Genomic DNA, 21,247 nt, shown 5'->3' with positions numbered 1-21,247 from the left:
TCCTATGCATTAATGTAATATCTGTGTTAGTCTACAACATAGTTTTGTTAGTAGGTCACCAGAATCTAATATAGCTTCTTTAAGGTGTTAACCAGAGTGATGTTCTTGGGGACAAGCCTACACTTTCTGACATGAGCAGCTTAATATCAAATCTGTATGAAATCAACTACAATCCAATTTCGACAACTATTTCCTGTAGTTTAGGACACAAACAATTACAATTATAGACAAAGTAATTGTTTTTAGTAGACACATCTGAATCTAATCCAAATACTTTTTTAAGGGTGTTGACCAGATGGATTTGTTTGGGGACATGTCTACACCTCCTGACCTAAATAGTCCAACAGTAAGTGTTTTGCTTTTAAATTTGCAATGTAATTGAAATAACATCAATAATCCCCAATTTACAATTAACCAGAAAGCTTGAGCATTTTGTGGAAACTTGGAATGTCTTGATTTTTCCTCATGAAATAGAAGTGGCTACTAGAAAAATAATTTCAATCTTAAGTCATCATAGACAACTACCACTACTAATTCAGATACATTAGTATAGCATAGAAACTAAATCTGTGCTGCTAGTCAGTCAGTGTGCTCATTCTTGGTAGTAACTTGGGATCAGAAGGAGGGACTGAATTATAATTCTTGACATAAGTCTATTTGAAAGAAGTATGTTTGTTAAATGATGAATCCTAAATTGTCTTAGTTTCTTCATCTTTCTCTGCTTTTCTTTTTTGCAATCTAGCAGCATGAGTTTGACATGAAATAAGAGTTAAACAAGAAGCCAAGAGTGGTGGTGCAAGCCTTTAATCCCAGCACTCAGGAGGCAGAGTCTCCTGTGAGTTTGAGGCCAGCCTGGTCACAAAGCAAGTTCCAGGACAGTCAGGGCTGCACAGAGATACCCTGTCTTGAAAAACAAAAAACAAACAAACAAAAAAAGGAGTTAAACAAGGTTCATTTTATGTTAACAAAAATCTCTTTTTAGAAAATTGCTGTTTTTTTTATAGAGCATCATTATACAGCAAGTCTTCTCAATATTGATGAATCTGTTAGTCATGTGAGTATATAGCAGTATTTTCCTTTATTGATAAGAAAATACTGGTCCAGCAAAAAAAAAAAAAAAAAAAAAAAAAAAAAACTCATTTATGCTTAGATTTAGGGTTTAAACCTTATTCTTCAGATCTTCTCTAAAAACAGGCCCCACACAGAAATATTCATGTCATTTTTTAATCAGCTTTTATTACTAATTTCCTAGTTTCCTGAGCACTTGCTATTGGAAATGCATAGCAGCAAAGAAGACACACATTAGTGTTATCATCCACCATTCTGTCTAGCAGGGACAGTGTTGAGACTAATGACAAAGCCAATTAAATGATGCTAATTACAGATGTTCACTGAGCATGCAGATTCAGATGATGTTTCTAAGGAAGGGAGTTTCTAGACTTGAACATCAAAGATGAGAAGGCAATAGCTAGACAAGCAGAGAATTAGCACATGTAGAATAATGGGGAAAATGTCTGGATAAGACTCTTTAAAGTCAGGAAGTTATCAAGTAAGTTTTCATGATGTGCAGAAGATCTCAGGAACTGAACTGAGTCAGAGAGAGATTGGGAAAATGCTCACTTCCCAGAGTACTACAGAGAAGTCCAACAGGCACACCTTCACTGCATAAACACACAAGTTCACCGAAGCATGAACTGTGTGCACTCTTCTCTGTACCCATGTGTGAGAATCACACTGGGTGGTGGCATCTCAAAGTCCTTGCAGAGCCTACAATAGAGGAGCTAGAACTACTGTGTAGTCTTTCAAATGGTGAGTCCTTCCCTACTCACTTGTCCATGGGACTTCCATTCTTTATAATGCTTCTTGGTGTCTTCAGGATAAGCTTTTTGACATGTTAGGCTAGCTGATGCTGGAAGGACCAACCTAGTTCTGAGCTGTTTTTGATTTCTCAACAATCTTGGCAATTCTTTATTAGTAGATAAAAGAAATTGATATCTGTGCAATCATCTTTCTAAGTGTCACACCGAAACGGGTACTCCAAGAGAGAGGAAAGCTCTTGAGACACAAGTGGAATTGCAGAGGAAGAAGCAAGAAGGCTCCTACTGTTTAATTGACTGTTATGGACTTCTGAAGCATTCTGCCATACGAATTGAAAAAAAAAAAAAAGCATGGATGATCCTTATTTTTATATTACAGTCCTTGCAAACTAAAAATGTTTTATTTGTAGAAATCCAAGTTTTAGTTTAAAAACAAGTTGAAATAATAAATTTAATCAAAGTAGATAATATCTGGTAAGTTTTAAAAAAGGTTAACAGGGCTAATTATGTGTGGGTTAGACTTTGGCAACATGATCTGTCACATTGACTCCAGACGCAGAGGTCACAAAATGGATGTTTCTCTGACTAGTAAAACTAGCATGCTTCAGAATTTTTCAACACTTACAAAAACTGCTCTGGAAAATGTAAAGTGCAGAAAAAAAATCTAAATTACTTAGACTCTCTTAGTTATCCCTAGTGGATGTAGCTTTTCCCAAATTGATGAACAAAACTTTTATGCACTTCAAATAATGTGTTGACATCCCTTAGGACATGTTTTTTTTTTTTTCAAAATTCCTGGAACATTATGTTTCACTGTGTTTAAGAAATAAAGAGAAAAGGGAAGAAAAGGAGGGAATAAGGTATGGAGAAACAGAAGCAGGCAAGAGGTAAAGGAAGAAGAGTAGAACGATAGGCGATACATCATACATGATCTTTAAAAACCTGACCACTTGAAAGACTACAGGAAATGATCCACCATCATAGAGATATAACCTGGCATAAGGGGATTAGATTAGGGTACAAAGTTTAAATAATATGTGTATGTATGCACATTTATATCCCCCATAAATGGCATAGGGTAGACACAGGTAAAACTGAAATAGAAATATCAAAAAGAAAAGTGTGAAAAAAAAACTGAATTTGAGCTGGGTCATGGAAGTGTACAGGGCAATAAGTAGCTAGGGTCAAATCAAGTGGGGTCCTACCACGGAGCATTCTGAAAGCTGATCTGAAGAAGCTGGTTTGAATGCACATAAGAAATGGCAGGAAGCCAACAGTGAGCTTGAAGCCTCAATTGGTAACCATCTCTGGGAGGCTAGCTACCCTGAGAAGAGCTGTAGATCTTAGTTTTCTAATCTTGCCTTGGTGCAGTCCACATACCGCTTACTGAAGTGGCTTGATTCGCTTTCATATCTGTCTGAAGGTGCTCAGGTGGTAGCCAAGCAGACTTCGGACAGTCCACAGAGCTCGGACCGCGGGAGTAGATGAGGAGTCTCCCATCTCTCCAGTCCAGTCTTTTAGTTAGACTCTTAAGCTTCACTCGACAACAACCCTAACCTCAGGAGAGCCTTGTACATTTTGCTCGTAGGGTGACTATTCAGAAGTCTAACATTGTGGCTCCCGTTTGGTGTCCTAAGAACTTCTTCTGAGGTGTCTGGAAAGGAGAACTCTGCCAACTGTGAACATACAACCATGCTAACCCTGAGGTGGCTCTTAGCAAACAAATGAATACTGAAATCAAGCTTCCGGAATGCATCTTATCCCACCTTTTGATTGCTTAAAGATCCCCTCATTAAGAAGTCTTCCAATTCATTTGTTTGATTAAAAGCTTTTCAGTTTAAGTTCTTTCTTGTGATGAGTTCTTCTAGTTTTTTGAAAACCAGGCTTTCAAAAAAAAATCTGATTTTATGTTTTCCAGTAAAGAAAGCAAAAAGAGAGAATATGATTTGGACCTGATTTTGTGGCCTCTTCTAGGGCCACAAGAGAGAAATAGGACTTTTTTCTTTTCTTGAAAAGATGGAGACTTTTGAACGCTTTTTTTGTCCTAATTAGTTGAAAAGCTTCAGATTTCTTCTAAATTGTTCTTCTTGTGTCAATGATCAAAATAGTACTCCACCCAGGTTACTGCTAGATGTCTCCTTTAGCTGCCTTCCAGCTGGAAAGTGTTTATTGTTTATAATCTATGGCTGACCATAGTTAAGTATTTAATGGATCAAAGTCAGACAAAAAAGGTCTTTCCCAGGATAAATCATAATTAATTATAAATCAGAATTAAAAACATGTCAAATTGATCAAATTGGTAGCTTTGATGCTAACAATTTTCATAAGACAAATGAAGAAACCAAACAATTAACATCTGTATTTTTCTCATGTAACAGAGAAGAAATGTTATTAGCAGAGTTATACATTTTGCATGCTTTGACAATTACATCCCAAACCCACATTTTCCCCTTCGGTATTAGCCTACTTTAATGATAAATAAGTGAAATCGCTGCCACAATACAGGAAATAGGAGCTAGGTATTGGAAATAGGGACATCGACGTGAGGTTAGTGTGTAATTGGTTAGATGTGATCAGTATTCTGAGCGTCACGCAGAGAAGAACACACACACACACACACACACACACACACACACACACACACACACACAGAAGGTATGTCCAAGAAGGGATGAGGATGCTAAAGATGAGAAGTCCACCTTGGCCTAGGACCTTTAGTAAGATCTTTGTCATTCACAGAGTCAGACCCACAGACCACGATAAAAATGGAGAATCTTGTTTCCCTCCAGAGGAGGGAAATAGAGTTGACTTTAAGTTTCATCACAGCCATAACTATGAAACCTGGTGCTGTGGAATATAAGTCAGTGGTAGAATGCTTACCTGAGATACTCAAAGCCCTGGGTTTAATTCCCAGCACCATACACATACATATACCTGGTACATATGAATATTAACTGATGAATTTGCTCATTTAGAGGGGTAATGTTCGAGACTTCTGGAAAAAGGACTATGGACTGTATGTTTGTCAGGTAGAAAGCTGGACCAGGTTTCTGAAGTCAGTTCATATGTTCAAACAGTATATTCAGATAATCATTTAGAGTGAGTCCCAGTTAATTCAAAGACATCAGTTGAACCAATGTAGGTAATGAACCTAGCCCATCTGAATGTATGGATTACGGAGAGCACAAATTGAACAAGATTTCATTGAAGGAAGGGCAGACCCCATGGAAACTTACAGCTCACAAACTGAATGAGGAACTGATTCCCAGCTCGTAAACACTCAGGGAGTTGATGTGAGATGGTAATAGTTCCAATTCTAATAGGAATCCTGGTAATCCTTGTCATTTGGATGTAGTTTTCTCATTTGAAGTTATAACATGGACTAACACTGTCTCTCTTTCTCTCTCTCTCTCTCTTTTTCCCCCAAATGTGCTAGGAAAGCAAAGATATCCTGTTAGTGGATCTAAACTCTGAAATCGACACCAATCAGAACTCTTTAAGAGAAAATCCATACTTAACAAATGGCGTCACCTCCTGTTCTCTCCCTCGACCAAAGCCTCAGGCATCCTTCTTGCCTGAAAATGCCTTTTCTGCCAATCTCAACTTCTTTCCCACCCCTAATCCCGATCCTTTCCGTGATGATCCTTTTGCACAGCCAGACCAATCGGCACTCTCTTCGTTTGATTCTCTCACACCTCCAGATCAGAAGAAAGCGAATTTGAGCAGCTTGTCTGCTCCTCAGAGTAAAGGGCCCCTGAACGGTGATACTGATTACTTTGGTCAGCAATTTGACCAGATCTCTAACCGGACTGGCAAACAGGAAGCTCAGGCAGGCCCGTGGCCCTATCCAAGTTCGCAAACCCCGCAAGCAGTGAGAACTCAAAACGGGGTATCTGAAAGAGAACAGAACGGCTTCCATATCAAACCTTCCCCGAACCCTTTTGTGGGGAGCCCTCCCAAAGGACTATCGGTACCGAATGGCGTAAAGCAGGACTTGGAAAGCTCTGTCCAGTCCTCCGCACATGACTCCATAGCCATTATCCCACCTCCACAAAGTACCAAACCCGGAAGAGGCAGAAGGACTACTAAGGTGAATTGTCTTTTCCGCATACCCATTAGCAGAGTGCATGCTCGGTACCAAAGGGTGGTGTGACGCAAGCTCTCTTCCTGCTGCTCTTTTAGTTTCCTGTGTGGCTGTGAAGTAGAAGGTGGGATAAGACACATCGACCCTCCAGGAATATGCCCCTCTAGTCAACATCCTTCCTCAGCTTCCCCGGCAGTGTTTGTCACGCCTGCTTTCCGTTTGCATGTCTTGTCACTTAATACTAAACTAAACACAAGTTGTTGTTGTTTTTTTTTCCATTGTTAATGCTGCTATGCTTCTGTACCTCTGGTAAGTTTGATTGTCATGTTCTGGGATGGGAGGGAGAGAGCTCTTGTGATTCCCTTGGTCCCGTCCCCACACTAACACATGTCTTGCACACCCATCATCACTGATGTCCATGGTGGTGGTATAAAATTCTCAAGTCTGTCTCCTCTTTTAAATGTAAATGTTGATTTAATAACCCATTGACCTAGAAACTTACACAATCACTATTACCAACTTCATTCAAAAGCGACTCCAAGTGCAGTATCTGTAGGTGATTTTTTTTTTTTTCAAAGCTCTCATGGGCATGTGTAGTCTTACCTAATGATGGAAGTAGTATCGTCTCTATCAAAACTGACTTAGATCAAATGGAATCACTGAAATTATTTAGGATGCTTATGTTGACCTTTCTTTCCCAGCTTCAAGTTTTAGCCAATAAGGAGACCAGACTGACATAAAAGGATAAAATGAGAAAAAATAGATTTCATTTTGCAAATCCAAGATGGTATCCATTTGTCCACTCACTGCAGCCATCTGTGTCTCTTACCTGCCTTGCCCTCCCCCGCCCCACACCTCACCTTTGCTCTTTTATTTATTGGTAGAAGCAATCATTTGTCAGTAATATAAGATTTTCCTCTATGCGGAGGTTAGCTTTGGGGTTAAGAGCAGGAGACAGATGGAAGCTGTGTTTGCCTCCTACCTGAGTAACTCTTCTCCCTCCTTCCCCTCCTTCCCCTCCTTCCTCGTCAGTCTTCAGCAAACGACTTGCTTGCCTCAGACATCTTTGCCTCAGAACCTCCAGGCCAGACGTCACCCCCAGGACAACCTGCGGCCCCTCAGACCAATCCTTTGGATCTCTTCAAAACAAGCGCTCCTGCCCCAATGGGGCCCCTTGCAGGTCTAGGTACGTTCCCAGAATTGGCATTAGGTGTGGCTCTGCTGCTGTCACTCATAATGATGACACACAGGAAGAAGGCATTTCCTATGCTGGTGGCCATAAGACGGGAGACCTCAAGCAACATGCATCTCGCCTGTCCTCTTGCACAGGTCACACGCCTGTGACATTCCTCCTGCGTGGTAACCAAAATTCAGCTCTCTGGGGGGCCACGTGACAAGAAGTCCGTTTTCAGTATTGCGTGTCCCCGAACAGCTGGCAGTGTCTTTCAGAAGACAGTTGTAAAGGATTCTGAAGTCAGACTGGCTTCAGTGGTGAAAAGGAGATGCACTGAGAGAGCCTTGTGGGCTGTCTATGGAGTAAAGTGCGAGTATGCATGCTCTCCATGCCATTTGCCTGGATAGAGGGAAGTCTATCTCCTCTCAAGACTCAGATCCTCTTATGTACCCCAGGGTGGGGATAGGTTAAGCCAGAAGTAAGGCTAAATCGTAAAGGGGAACTAAGTTCTGGGCTCAGCTCTGCCCCTAGATCTAAGTAGGCAAGGAATGGGCATGAATCCTGATCTGTTTTTGAATACCCTTAGCAATTCATAATTAATAATTTTTTCTAGAAAAGCATGTAAGTAGAGCTAGGAGGTAAATATTAAAGGGAAAAAAGCTAGAAGGAGAATAGATGGAGTTTTCTTAGACAAATGGGATGTGCTGGGGTTAAATATATGTGGTGGCACACACGTTTAATCCCAGCACTCGGGAGACAGAGGCAAGCGGATCTCTGTGAATTTGAGGCCAGCCTGGTCTACTAAGTGGGTTCCAGGACAGCCAGAGCTACAGAGAAACCCTGTTTTGAAAAACCATATATATATACTTTTTATATATTTATATTTATATTTCTGGCTTGCCACATCCACTGAATCTTTGCGTCAGGATGATGGTAAAGGGGCACTGACTGAGGGCTGGTTCCTGTTACTCTTCCTCCACAGCCTCTAGTTCTTTTCAGGCTCTATAATTCAGTTAGAAACCCCAACAAAAGTCCTTGCCATCCTGCTGGGGATCCTCTTTCTTTGCTTGCTTCTGGGCACCTGTGCAAACTCAAGTACAACCTGGCTTGGGAGGTGGGAGACCCAGGATCAAGAAGGACTGACTCTCTGGCCCTTTGGTAAGATTTGAATGGAGATCATGGCTTTCCCTACCCTTTACAGAATCAGTCACCAACATCCTTTTTCTTCCCTTATTTCCTTTCTTCTCTCCTTTGCTGTTTTCTCTCTGCCACAATAAGTCTGTCTGAACATGTCTGGAGTAGGGATGAGAAAGGAGTCGTTGCCGATGCTGATAGCTGAAATCCAGGGGAGTGTGAGCAGTCAGTAGGTTCCAGGCTCCTGCTCAATGATATAGCCTGAGAGACCCTCTCTAAATACGTTGTGCACTTTGGAAGCCTCCTCTTTGGCATTGCTCATTTCCCTGTACCCACAGTGAAGCAGCTGGTGTCTTTCCTTCATAGAAAGGCAGAGAACTTGCATTCAGGGGCTGTGACTAGATCACATCCCAGAGCTCTGCAGTCTAATATCAATGCCTTGAAGAATTCCTCCAGCCAATATTTAACAAGTCAGCCTGAAGATACAGCTGGACCCTATAACCGTTAATTTATTCAGACGAAGTGAGGCTTTTTGGCGAGGTGCCCCTGTTGAGGCCTTGGGGTATACAACTGCAGAATACTGATGATTCTTCCAAGTTTGGACATGGAACTCAAACTGAGGCCCACAGTGTAGCCCCTGTCCACTGGCAGTGATCCTCAGCCAAACCATGGAAGGTTGTAGGTCTGGCTTCCGCTGGACCCAGCTGGGGAACTGTCTTCTCTGGAGATCTGGGGGGCGGGGAGAAGGCATTACAGGAAGCTGAGCCCTCGGCTTTGACTTGTACCCTGTGTTTTGATCTAGCTTCAGAAGGTAATAAAATTAATGCTTAATGCCCATGCTTTCTTTTTCCTCAGTCCTTGCCCCTACTTTCTACAGCTGGGCTGTAAATGTTTTGGAAACATAATGGGTGGAGTCTGGGACATGGGAATGAAGGCCAGCACAAATGCTGGTTTACCAAGCCCGTGCTTCCTGGCAAATGTCATAGTTTTCTTTTTTTACAAATGGGACTCCCATTGATGCCATCTATGACTAGAGTTAAAGAGTTTCACAAGGAAAGACAAGTAGTTCAGGATGAAGGATGGTAAATGGATGCTTCCTTTTATATATTTATTTTTGCACTTCTGAATGGTTGATATTATTAGTAAATGACCCTTCCTTCCATTCACAACATTAAATTGTATTGAAACATTGTCGATAACTTTGTTCAAACTAAACCCACTTTTAAGGCTTAATAAGAGAAGCCATGTCTTGGTTTTTGTGAATGTGTTCTATAAAGCAAATAAGTCCTGGCTCCTGTGTCTGTGAAATTAATAAGTGAATTAGGTTCCCATTGCACAAGTAGTTGCTTCTTATGCCTAGCTGTGTGGTGATATACTGTGTACCCTAATAAAATTTTCCTGAAGATCAGAGAACAGAACAAGCCACTAGATTAAACACAGATACCAGACAGTGGTGGCACACACCTTTAATCCTAGCACTTGGGAGGCAGAGATCTGTCTGGGTCACTGTGAGTTCAAAGCCACCCTGGACTACATAATATTGATTCAATCTAGGAGAAAACCAGAGCCAGGCAGTGGTGGCACACATCTTTGATTCCAATACTTGGGAATCACACACCATTAATCCCAGCACTAAGAAGGAAGTGATAGCTGGGCAGAGAAAAGAATATAAGGTGTAAAGAGACAGGAACTAGAGGCTTTTTCAGGCTGAGGAGTCCTAGAGGTGAGACATGACAGTGGCTTCTTCCTTTGTCTCTCTGATCTTCAGGCAAATTTTATTAGGGTACACAACAATATATCACCACATAGCTGTGAAGAGGTCAAAATGAGAGAATAATGTGCTGGGATCAGGGCCAAGGTTTGTGAATTTGTCTCTGTGGGCATAGCCTGTGAACTTCCCAATTTGACGATCTCCTTGGTTCAGTTCCCTCAGTAAGAAACAGGCATGTTGATCAAGAGAGGTGGCCATCCTATGAGAGTGGAGCCAATGTATTCCTGACCAGATGCCAGCATTCACAATAATAAAAGAGTCAAATGCCAAAAAGATCAAAAGAGATGATCCCATGTTAGCCCCTAAACCCCATTTCAAAGTTCTTCTCATTTTGGAAACAAATAAACCAACAACAACAAATCTTTTCTATCCCAACTTTGAAGGCTTTTCTTGGTTGAATTAGAAAATGGTTAATGAAAGGATGCTTTGCTTTGACCCTCAGAACAAGTAGATTTCAAGGGTAGAACAGGACCATCCATGACTGAGGATGAGGCTGGACTGGGGTTAGCCGATGGTTAGTGCTTTGGCTTTTTTCTCAATGGTGATGTTTTGCTGATTCGTTAACACAACTGGGAAGAGAGAGTAGAGCAAGTGAGTGTTCTGTGTTAGAACAGGATGCAAGGCAGGAATCTGCCTAAGGAACAGAGGTTGGAGAGGCCTGGGTTCTCATGAGGCAGCTACATTCTGAAGAACAAGGCAGGGAGGTAGACCCTGGAGATAATACTCTCTGAAGAGGCCACAGTTATGCACAAAAGGGATGCTTCCCCCTTATAACTCCTCCCCTCTAACTTCTGGCAAAGTTCAGTGAGTGACACATGGCAGGAAGCACTTTTATTGGAAGCAGCCTTCCTGGGATAATAGCCTTTCTTCCATTTTTATATCTAAAAGTCTAAACGTTGGCCTCAGCTAAATTTGATCTTCCCTTTGTGTAGCTGTGTCAACTTTGGCAGCATGGGAAAGGAGGGAAACTTCAAAACAGGAGAGACACTCCTGGAGAACTTGTGTCCATTCATGATCACTAGTTTCCATAAGTCTTCAGCAGGAGCCACCTGTTAAATGCAAAGACGAAACAGTGACTCTGAGCACTGCGCTATCTCAGTGAACTACTTCCTAGTCACTGTGATTTGTGTATTTGTCCACTTGGCAAATCAGTTCTTGGCTCTTCGCAAGTTCAGGGTGCTGGAGGTTCATCCATACGTTTTTGATGAGCATTCGTTTATTCATGATTAGGAACTTTTCGGGTGTATTACTCTTCTTAGGAGGGAAATGAAAAGTGTGGTCAGAAGAATCTACAAGCATTTGATTGCTAATGAGTTGACCTTCAGAGTGATTTCATCTCTTGAAGCCATTATTTCTGAGTCAGCTTCAAAACTTCACAGAGTAGTTTGCCTTGGGAATGGTCTACAAATAAGCCCAGAAAGTCATGCTTTTTAAAATTCAAGAATCATTGTCAAAGGGACAAATACAGCCAAAGTATACTAAATGGATGTTTGAAAATGTCACAACTAAACTCATGATTTTACACAATGAGTACATTGTTATAAAAATAAAACAGAAGTATCCTCTTCAAGCTTGTCTCTTGATAATGTTTCTCCCTCTTCCTCCAGGTGGTGTTCCAGTAACACCCCCTCAAGCAGGACCCTGGACCCCTGTTGTCTTCAGCCACTCTCCAGCTGTGGTCCCGGGAGCCATAATAAGTGGCCAGCCTTCAGGTTTTGGCCAGCCAATCGTTTTTAGTACGACCCCAGCAGTTCAAGTTTGGAATCAACCTTCATCGTTTGCAGCCCCAGTTTCCCCTCCAGCCCCTGCAGTGTGGTGTTCTCCTGCACCGGTGGCACCCAACGCTTGGTCATCCCCAAGCTCTCTGGGGAATCCTTTTCAGAGTAACGCCTTCCCACCTCCCGCCCCGACCACTCAGTCCTCTCCAATGCTTCCTTCTGTTCTGGCCACACCTCCTCAACCACCTCCCAGAAATGGCCCACTAAAGGACATCCCCAGTGATGCTTTCACTGGCTTAGACCCACTTGGGGACAAAGAAGTCAAGGAAGTGAAGGAAATGTTTAAGGACTTCCAGCTGCGGCAGCCACCTCTTGTACCCTCAAGGAAGGGAGAGACGCCTCCTACTGGGACTTCAAGTGCCTTCTCCAGTTACTTCAACAACAAAGTTGGCATTCCTCAGGAGCATGTAGACCATGATGATTTTGATGCCAATCAGCTGTTGAGCAAGATTAATGGTAAGTTTGCTCCCTCATCTGCTAACTAATGTTTCAGCTGTCATACAGTCCCATGGGAGCTCCGAGGACCCTTCTATGCCTATCAAGAGTTGAAATCCTGATTCTTCTGGTGTTCAGGGCTGTGGAAGTAATTTAACTATTTTACCCAGAGCCCTTCACATCAGCCAATCCCAAGGACTGGCCCAATGCTGCCCCCCAGTGACCATTCTTGAAAGGGCTTCCAAGAACTATAGAACTATGATGACGGATTGTGACATGTAGAGAGCCAAATGATAATCTAGCCCACATCCCATGGCCACAAGCAAGGACCTTCTGAGTGTCTTCCACTTTAGATAAAGTCTATATGTAGCTTCCCATTCTGGTGGAAATGAATTAAGTTTCAAAGAAAAGCCAGTCAGGGAATGTGTTTGTGTGTGTGTGAGCCAAAGCTTGTCTACTAACTGCTTGGGAACTTTGCCTTCCAGAACCGCCAAAGCCAGCTCCCAGGCAAGGTAACCTCTCGGGTACCAAGTCTGCTGACAATTCACTTGAGAACCCCTTCTCTAAAGGAGGCTTCAATTCATCACAGCCCTCCGTAAGTATCAAATCCTGGAAGGCATGCCACATACCACATAGCTCCCTGAATCTCCCTTCTTTAAGCATGCAGTAAATCTTTGGGAGAATGCCTATTTGCCTATGATGTATTCTTAGGAAACTTCACAGTGTGAACATCCAGCCAAGCTGCAATGAGATGTTTCACAGGCATTATCATCTCCTGAACTTGAGGGATAAGACCATCAAAAACCTTCCTTTGTATTTCACTTAATCTGTCTTTTGAAAACAGTATGAGAGAAGCTGGTCTAGTCTTTTAGAAACCTTTAAAGATAAATTTCGTAATCTCCCATTGTTAGTTCTATACCTCATCAAAACCATTCTTCCAAGCTGAGGGAAGCAAATGCAATTCCCCACAGCCTTGACTTTGAACAAACAATATGTACCATCATTTCCAAGCAAGTAGATAAGGCTCACTATAAACATGTACAATGTCTGATTGCCTTATGATCCAAGTCAGTGGTTCTCAACCTGTGGATTGCAACCCCTTGGTGTTGACTAGCCCTTTCACAGGAGTCACATATCAGATATCCTGCATATCAGACATTTACATTATGCTTCACAACAGTAGCAATATTGCAGTCATGAAGTAGAAATGAAATAATTTTATGGTTGGCGGTCATCACAACATGAGGAACTGTATTAAAGGGTCACAGCATCAGGAAGGTTGAGAACCACTGCTCTAAGTGATGCTTAAATGAAACAGGTTCAATCATGTGTTTTTTCTTATGGCTATAAAAGTGTTTGTTGTGTTGTTTTTATCTTTTAGGTGGCTTCTCAGCCTGCATCTTCTGATGCCCACAGGAGTCCTTTTGGAAATCCTTTCGCCTAGCTTCCGTAAGTGAAAGAAACTATTTAGCATTTTCTTGCAGTGGTGAATGGTGTGAAACTGTGAAATAGAGAGTAAAGGGGGAAGTTTTATTTTTAGAATTGGAAAGAGGCTAAGTATGTGTAATTTGGAAGTGATACATATGAAAATCAAAACTCTGATCATTTCATGAGGCTGAGCATTTAGGAAAATAATTCTTACAAACAGTAGTCAAGCTAAGAGATACAAATTTATATCTTGTATATTTGATACTTCAGTTCTATATGGATGTCTATTCAATAGAACATGATATCAAATTCTCTCTGTATTGGAGAGTGAACTTGTTCTGAATCCCCTGCCTCCACCTCCTAAGTGCTGGACTTACAGACATGCACCACTACACCAAGTTTTATGAAGTCCTGGAGATCACACCAGGCCTTCATGAATGAAGCACTCTCCCAGCTACATTCCCAGACCTACTTCTTTAAAAAACATCCATGTTGAAGGGGAAGCATCCTAGTAACAATTGGGCTCTCTATAAAAGGCCCAAGTTTGAAGGACTTTCTGAAGCCATCGGATGAGTCGGCTAACCAGATGACAGTACAACTTCTCTTTTATCCTTTTCCTCACGGGTAATTTCAAGCTGGTCCCTGTGGTGTGGTGTGTCACTCTGACACAAGCGACAGCTGTAAATGTTGCCTTCAGAAGCAGTGAAAGTTCCAAAGGAGTGAGAGGCTTGACGGTGCCACCTCTAGTGGACTTTATCCTAGAAAGGCTGAATCTCTGCCAGGGTTCCATGTAATCTGTTCGTTTCATCAATAAATGACACCAAGTGTGTTCTAATCTCATAACACTGGAGTGAAGAGGAAAATAAAGCGTATAACATCAGAGAAGGCACAGCCAGAAGGGCTAGAACAGTGAAATGAATGAAACGAATCCAAACCCATTTTGTTTCAACGTTTCCACATCCAAGCCAGGCTAAACTCTATCTTGAGTTATCTGTAGTAGATAACTTCCTCACATATAATAATAGTAATAGTAATAAAAATAATTATTATTATTATCTCCCATTATTCATGGAGAACGCATTTCAAAATTCCCTGAGGATTTCTGAAACCATGAATTACAACTTAGTGCCAATCTGTTTTTTTCTTATACATAAATGACTAAAATTTCACTGGTAAATTAGGCACAGAGATTAACAGTGGAAAATAATAACAATAATCTGTGCAATTAATAGGTTAGGTAGTGCAATATTTACTTGTCCTGTTGGTGCGCCAAAATGCCTGAAAAAAAGCAACCTAAGCAATGAAAGGCTCATGGTTCAAGTCCATCATGATGGAGGAAGTCGTGGCCACAGGAACATGGACCAGCCTGTCTCACTACATCAACAGTCGATAAGCGGAGACTTGTAATGAATGCTGGTGCTCAACTTGCTCCTCCTTCTTACTTAGTTCGGGATCCCATTCCAAGGATTCCCCCTCCCATATTTAGGGTGGGTCTTCCCAGTTCAGTTACTCTGACCCAGTTAATTCCTTACAGATATAAATGTATTTAGTATAGGGCCTCACTCTGTAGTTCAGACTGGCCTTGGTTTTACTATATAGTTTTGAAATCCTGTGCCTTCCTCGGCCTTCTGGAGGGCAGAGGTCACCAGCTGCATGCACTGTCACATCTTGTGGATAGGACTATTTTGTTCTCTCTTCACATCAGCTCTGGGATGAACTATGGCTAACATTTGAAAATGATCTTTGAATATGTAATACATTGATATTCAACCCGAATATCCTAACCTTTCTTCTACATGTTTCTCTAGGAAGCTGTAATGCTGACTCTCCAGAGGAACAAGAGACTGGCGTTAGCCAAGGACAAAGCTGATAGCCAGAAACGTGCTGAACTCTGCCCATGTTCCACCCTTGACATATTATCTGTTGCCTTACTTGTCTTTGCCCCTTGTAAACTGCCTTTTACTTTCTGTCTAGGCTAAAGCTAAACTGAAACTACGGCTTTACGTAAATTAAGCTCCTAAACTCTCTAGCTCAAATATAAATGAAGTAGCTTCCCTACCAAATCCTTGTCTCTTGTGCCCCTAGAACCTTCCAGAATACTCCCCCTTCTACCCTCCAGTTGGGAGGTGTGGCCACCTTAACCCTTCATACCATGTTGCCTTGAGTAAATGTCCAAATCCTCATAGCTCAAAGTCATTTGGTGTTCCTGATGTGCAGCATAAACCTAAACCTTCTATTAATTGGACAGCAAGACACCTTGCTTTCCATCTCCACTCAGAAAGAATTTTTTTGTGTGTAAAATGAAAGCAAGACTAACTTCTCAAATACACACGAGGACCATTTCAAGATGACTGTCTCTCAGCTAATTGTGTCATTTACCAATCTTGCCCAAAGAAGTGCTTACAATTGACTTGAAACGGAGAAAATTCTGACTCCAAACATAAGGCATTATTCAAAGCTAATAAAACAATTTCTCCCTGGGGCCTCAAATTGCTTTCATTCCAGACATTTTGTAGCTGTTTGACCCTGGTGACCTTATGGCCTAAATTTTGCCCGATGACCCTAATTTCGTATCATGTGATTTTTTTTCTCAATAAAGATGATTATTGTGTGCATTACTTTAAAAAAAAAGTATAATTTCTCTTCATTCTGATGATTTCTCCCAGGACCTAGGCTGTTCCATTTTTTAACCTCCTGCTGGCTATTTTAAATGAGAGAAAAGCATCATTTATCTCTCCCTGTCTTTGTCTCTCGTCAGTCCATTTTGCTCCTGGCTTTGTACAAACAATACCCAGGAACAGATTTTCATGGGTCAAAAAGCATTAAATGACTCACAGATCTGGAGCACACACATACACACCCACTCCAGTCCTTGTTAGTCCTGAGTCTAGACTCTCCTCATTCTCCATGTGGACTCGGGGGCCATTCTCTTAAACTAAAATTCAGTTTAACACAGGAGGGGAGCTGGACTCAGCTCAGCAGTGAAGGACTAGATTCTACATACCCAAACACGCTGGGTCCTTACTGGAGGTTGTGCACTGCCTTTACCAAGTAATTGGAAAACTTCCTTGAAGCCGCAATCAGATAGTTACTAAGACCATAAGAAATGAGAGGAGAGAGGTGATGCGAATGTTTGGGGTTATTGAAAACCTGCCTGCAAGATTTCCTCATAACCTTGGAAACCTATGCAGTGCATTTTCAGTCTCTTTGTTATACAGGCTGAAGGGTCTGTTCCTGCCAAGCCCTTTCGTTTTCTTTAGTTTGTGTTAAGTATTTTTTCATGTTATCTCTTGACCCTTACTGCTCAGGTCTTGTGGGTGTTCATGCAATCTTACCTTTCAGTGGAAGAAGATGACTGCTCAGGATTTAAACAAGAAGCTGGTCTTGTGAAACCCTGTTGATTAGCCCCAACTGATCCAAGCTGAAGTCCTGTGGGTTTCTGTTTAATGCTAATTGTTAATGATCTATGGCATATGTTCTTTTTCTTGTCTAACTTCCTATTCAGTTATTATAAACAGAGACTTGAAATCATACTTTAAAATTCCAAATACCTAAAGATGTGCTAAACTGGAGGTAACTATTTCTAGATGGTCGAGTTTTTGAAAATGATGATCAGCCACACAACTGTTTTGTGCGTTCCTGTCTTCTTGTGCACTTTTCTGTATGCGAATAAAGCTATATAAATTTACTCATTCAATAAACTGGAATGACAAAAATCTCATGTCATTGTTAGCTTATTCTAGTATTGGACCCATGCTTTAGATGGACTGTTATCAAGGTATAAAATGCACCTGCTGGAAGGTGGAAAACTGCTAGTTGTACACATTTTGGGTTGTCATAGTAATTAGAGAACATGGAAATCCATGATGTAGAAATACAAATAAATTATCCAGTCTCTTTCAATTTCTTATTCCCTCTCACGTCCACATGCATCCCCTTATGAGTTTAATGAAGTTAGTAGATGGAGTTGAATGGAATTAGTAGATTGGAGTTGCTGCCGATCACATGACAGTCACTGGACAGTGTTGGTCCATGCCTTGTGTCCTTTGCATCTCTGTTATTCAGTCATGTTTGGCCCCACCCAAACACATGTGTAGGGCTAGTCTGGATGGGTACTAGCCACTTAGAAAACCTGCAGTGTCAGGCTGGCAGGTCAATGATCAGCTGAGGACACTCAGTCATGGCGCCCTGGTATAAGTTCAGGGATCACATTTCAACAAAGACCTGGAACAAATCCTAAACTAGGCTCTGGAAGATACAAAAGACTGGGTTTTGAACCTAACAACTTTCAAGAGTAAGATTCTGGGGAGGAACCATCCTGTGGTGCATGCTATTATGGGATGTTTGGATCTTTGGCCTTCTTCCCCCACTTAGCTGAAAACAGTTGGTATCTTTCTGGCCACTGAGGTAGAATGTAGAGAAACAGGAAGGCTGGAGATGAGCCCCGGATGAGGGTGAGCTGAGGGCTGCTGGGAAGGACACACCACAGGTTACCTGGTTTATCTGGGTGTTCTGCCGTGTGTTTAATTCTCTGAGCTCATTCTCTTTCCGTGTGACTCGATATATAAACTTATGCTGGGGGTTTAGCATTGCTCATGTACAAGAAGACATTCATGCATTACAGTAAGAACCACTGTTGGACAAAACGGGATGTGCTTATGGAAGTAGCCCTGAAACTGAGAGCAAATCTATCCTGTGTACTCTTTGGCATTCAGACCTATCCTGAAAGTGATACTTCCTGGGGAACCTCAAGCTTCTTTTAAGCATCCAATGTGCCTAAGCAAAAGGTTGAATGTTAACAGCCAGAAAACCCTAAGATTCCATACGCAAATGCAACCCAAAGGGAGAAGGTACTGATTTTTATTGCAATAACCCCTCACTGGGGGAAGGCAATGCTCATTATGACTAGTAACTCCATTCTGCTGATACATAATCAAGTGAAGTAAATCCGTATCCACTACAGCTCATATGAAATTGGCATCCAGGTCTTAGAGTGACTGAAGTTGCCCTAGAGTGTAGGGAGTTTTTCTAGTGGGTATTTTGCGGTAAAACTGTTACAATAGGTCCTCTTCTCCCACAATGTCAGAGCCCTCCATCAAGTCATGTGGCATGGTTCTGTCTTCCTGTGCTGACAGCAAGGCAGGAAAGAACAGGCCAGAAACAACTCAGAAATGTGGTTCACCTTGGAACTACCTGATGAGTGAGGACTCTGACCCAGAGGCCTGGAATAGGTTCAAAATAAAGTCTTTCACTGAAAGATGGGAGTTGCCCAAATGTTCCTGGTAAATATTTAAGCTATCACCCTTTCAAGTGATTGCTCAACAACAAAGCACCTAATACTTGCCGGGAAATGGCATATTTTTAACGACTCTTTTCTGATGAAATAATAATGATAGCTAGCACGCATGTTCTCAGTTTGTCTGACACACAGGGGTATGAAGATGGCTACACATCGGCAGTGGGTCTGTTAACATGTCCTAATTACAGTGATGCTGATGGACCAGGGCCAGACATTTGTCATCTCACCCCTGGGTACCCCGGCCTGCTTGTCCTTGCTTTGCTGGAGTTATGTGTGTGCCGAGTTACAGACTTCTGCTTTCTGCTGAAGTCCTAGCAGTGCCGGTCTCTACAGAGAACACAATGTGGGTTTCTCAGTAACTAATGAAGGCTGAAATAGTTAAAAGGGGGGAAAAAAACATACAAACAAACAAAAACACAAGTCCAGTTCTGAAAGTCTTCATGACTATGTTTTCCTTGTGGTGTTCGTATAGGTTTCTATCAGTCCTCTTTCCAGTCACGGATATATACAATGGTTGACTTCAGTTATTATTTTAGCTTGTTGTTGATTGTTTTCTAAGAGGAATATGTTAAAGGGTGACCCAAATGGGTTGTAGCAGAGTCACAGATATGTTTAGAATATGATCTCTAAGTGTTCCCCTACCCCTTATATTGACGGAGTGCCACAGAAATTTTCATGTGGAGTCAGGGAGAGGAGAGTATTAGACACAGGAGCTAATAGGGAGGGAAATGGAAGAGTTGATGTGACATCTGCCTCCTGCTTCCTTCACTGAACTGAGAGATTGGCTGGGTGCTTACATGTTAGGAAATGATAAAGCTGGAAGCCAGGAGAGGATATCTGTTTTTGATAAAAAGGATAAAAGACCCTGGGATCTGGGCAGCAGTTCTCAGCCTGCCTTGGGAATGATCTGACTTCAGGAAGGAAAACACTCAGAGAAGCACAGAGTAATAGGCATCTGACCTCAGGGCCAGGATTACCAAACAGGAAAGTGACTTCCATCCCCCACCCTGTGTGAGTGTATGTACATAGTCAATGGTTACTTCTAGGGCTCTACCTTTAAAATGGTTCAATGCACCATACTCATGAGACTCCTTTATCTGAAAATTGGTCTATTCTTAAGAACAGATTTTTAAAGAGAAAATAAAGTAAGGAGTGAGACCAGGTCACTGAGGTCTGCCCATCTGAGTCATGATCAGGGAAGATGAGCTAGCAAAGGAGGGGGAGAATGTGGTTCTTGATCACCAAAGCTGAGGGAAGCAGATTTTGATATATGAAATGAGGAGTGTGGACCTCCAATCACTGATGTTACATTTGTTAGGCATCAGGGATGGTAGTGCACAGGTGCATCTAAAACCTGAACCTGATGCTGACCCCAGTCAGGTGTTCTGCACAGATATGTGTCTCTACCATTCCACATGGGGAAAAGGGTTATATTGTTCTGTGGAAGTATAATTTAGCAATGCAGACTTCCCAGGGGGGGATTTGAATAAATGGGATTTTAAAAAGGAAAGAGAAAGAAAATCTCTTTACTAGTAGAAAACCATGAGGTTCCCTTCAGGGTGGAAACTCTTAGAGCTGGAGATTAAAGCCAGTTCATTGCCTCCCTGCCAGGGTCCCGTACTAGAGGGAGGAGACTGGTTAGGGGTCGTCACAACCCCATGCTGGATGGACATAACAGAGAGTCGTAATTAAAATATTGACGACAGGACTCGCAGTGTGGTGGGAGAGCCTAACACACCAAGTGCAAACCCCAGGGACTCATCCCTAGCTGAGACTGGACAGGTGGCATAATCTCAGTATGCAGCATTTCTTCAACTCTGTGATGCAGCCATTGAGAACTAAACTCATTTGCGTGTATAGATGGCCAGTATGTTATAAAGTTCCCATTTTCGTCTCTGGTGGCTAGTGTGTGTTATACCAATAAAGATGTTGTTTTTGCTTCTCCAGTTTACTTCATCCTAACCCTCCCTTTCTCTATGATATGCACAAAGCACAAGCTTCACCTCAAAATGTCAGATACGTGGTAGATGCCAGGAGTCGGGAAGAGTTAAAGGCACTGTAAAAACGAAAACCATGTTATTCGTAGAGTGTATACATTATATAGTCTATATCATCAATTTTTAGGTTGTTATTATGTCTTACTGTTATCATCATATCACTGTATAGTATAGCCTATTGATAAAGTCATGTAGCAATTTGGAATATCCTCTCATTTAAACCAATCAGTCAAGATATCCTTTTCCCTTCCACCCCTCAAGACAGTCAATCTTCCAGGGAAGAGGTGATTTTGTGGTATTTAGTCATGACAACTTACCAAATTGAAGACT

General features: G+C 41.8%; 1 protein-coding gene across 3 annotated transcripts in view; it reads left to right on the top strand.

Moving 5' to 3' along the window:
- Positions 1-17,342, top strand: part of Dab2 (DAB adaptor protein 2) — a 55,590-nt gene extending 38,248 nt beyond the window's left edge. The window contains exons 9-15 of one of the 3 annotated variants that reach the window (XM_028875592.2): positions 284-346; positions 5,254-5,907; positions 6,934-7,087; positions 11,588-12,214; positions 12,679-12,788; positions 13,575-13,642; positions 15,430-17,342. In XM_028875592.2, the coding sequence (XP_028731425.1) occupies positions 284-346; positions 5,254-5,907; positions 6,934-7,087; positions 11,588-12,214; positions 12,679-12,788; positions 13,575-13,637 (1,671 nt within the window). In that variant the 3' untranslated portion in view covers positions 13,638-13,642; positions 15,430-17,342. The remainder of the gene's footprint in view (positions 1-283; positions 347-5,253; positions 5,908-6,933; positions 7,088-11,587; positions 12,215-12,678; positions 12,789-13,574; positions 13,643-15,429) is intronic. The other 2 variants (XM_037209414.1, XM_028875594.2) reach the window with 2 other exon arrangements.
- The last annotated feature ends 3,905 nt before the right edge of the window (positions 17,343-21,247 follow it).

Source organism: Peromyscus leucopus, chromosome 11 (assembly GCF_004664715.2).
Source record: "Peromyscus leucopus breed LL Stock chromosome 11, UCI_PerLeu_2.1, whole genome shotgun sequence".
Taxonomy (NCBI): Eukaryota; Metazoa; Chordata; class Mammalia; order Rodentia; family Cricetidae; genus Peromyscus; species Peromyscus leucopus.
This window is presented reverse-complemented; position numbering and strand designations above follow the sequence as displayed.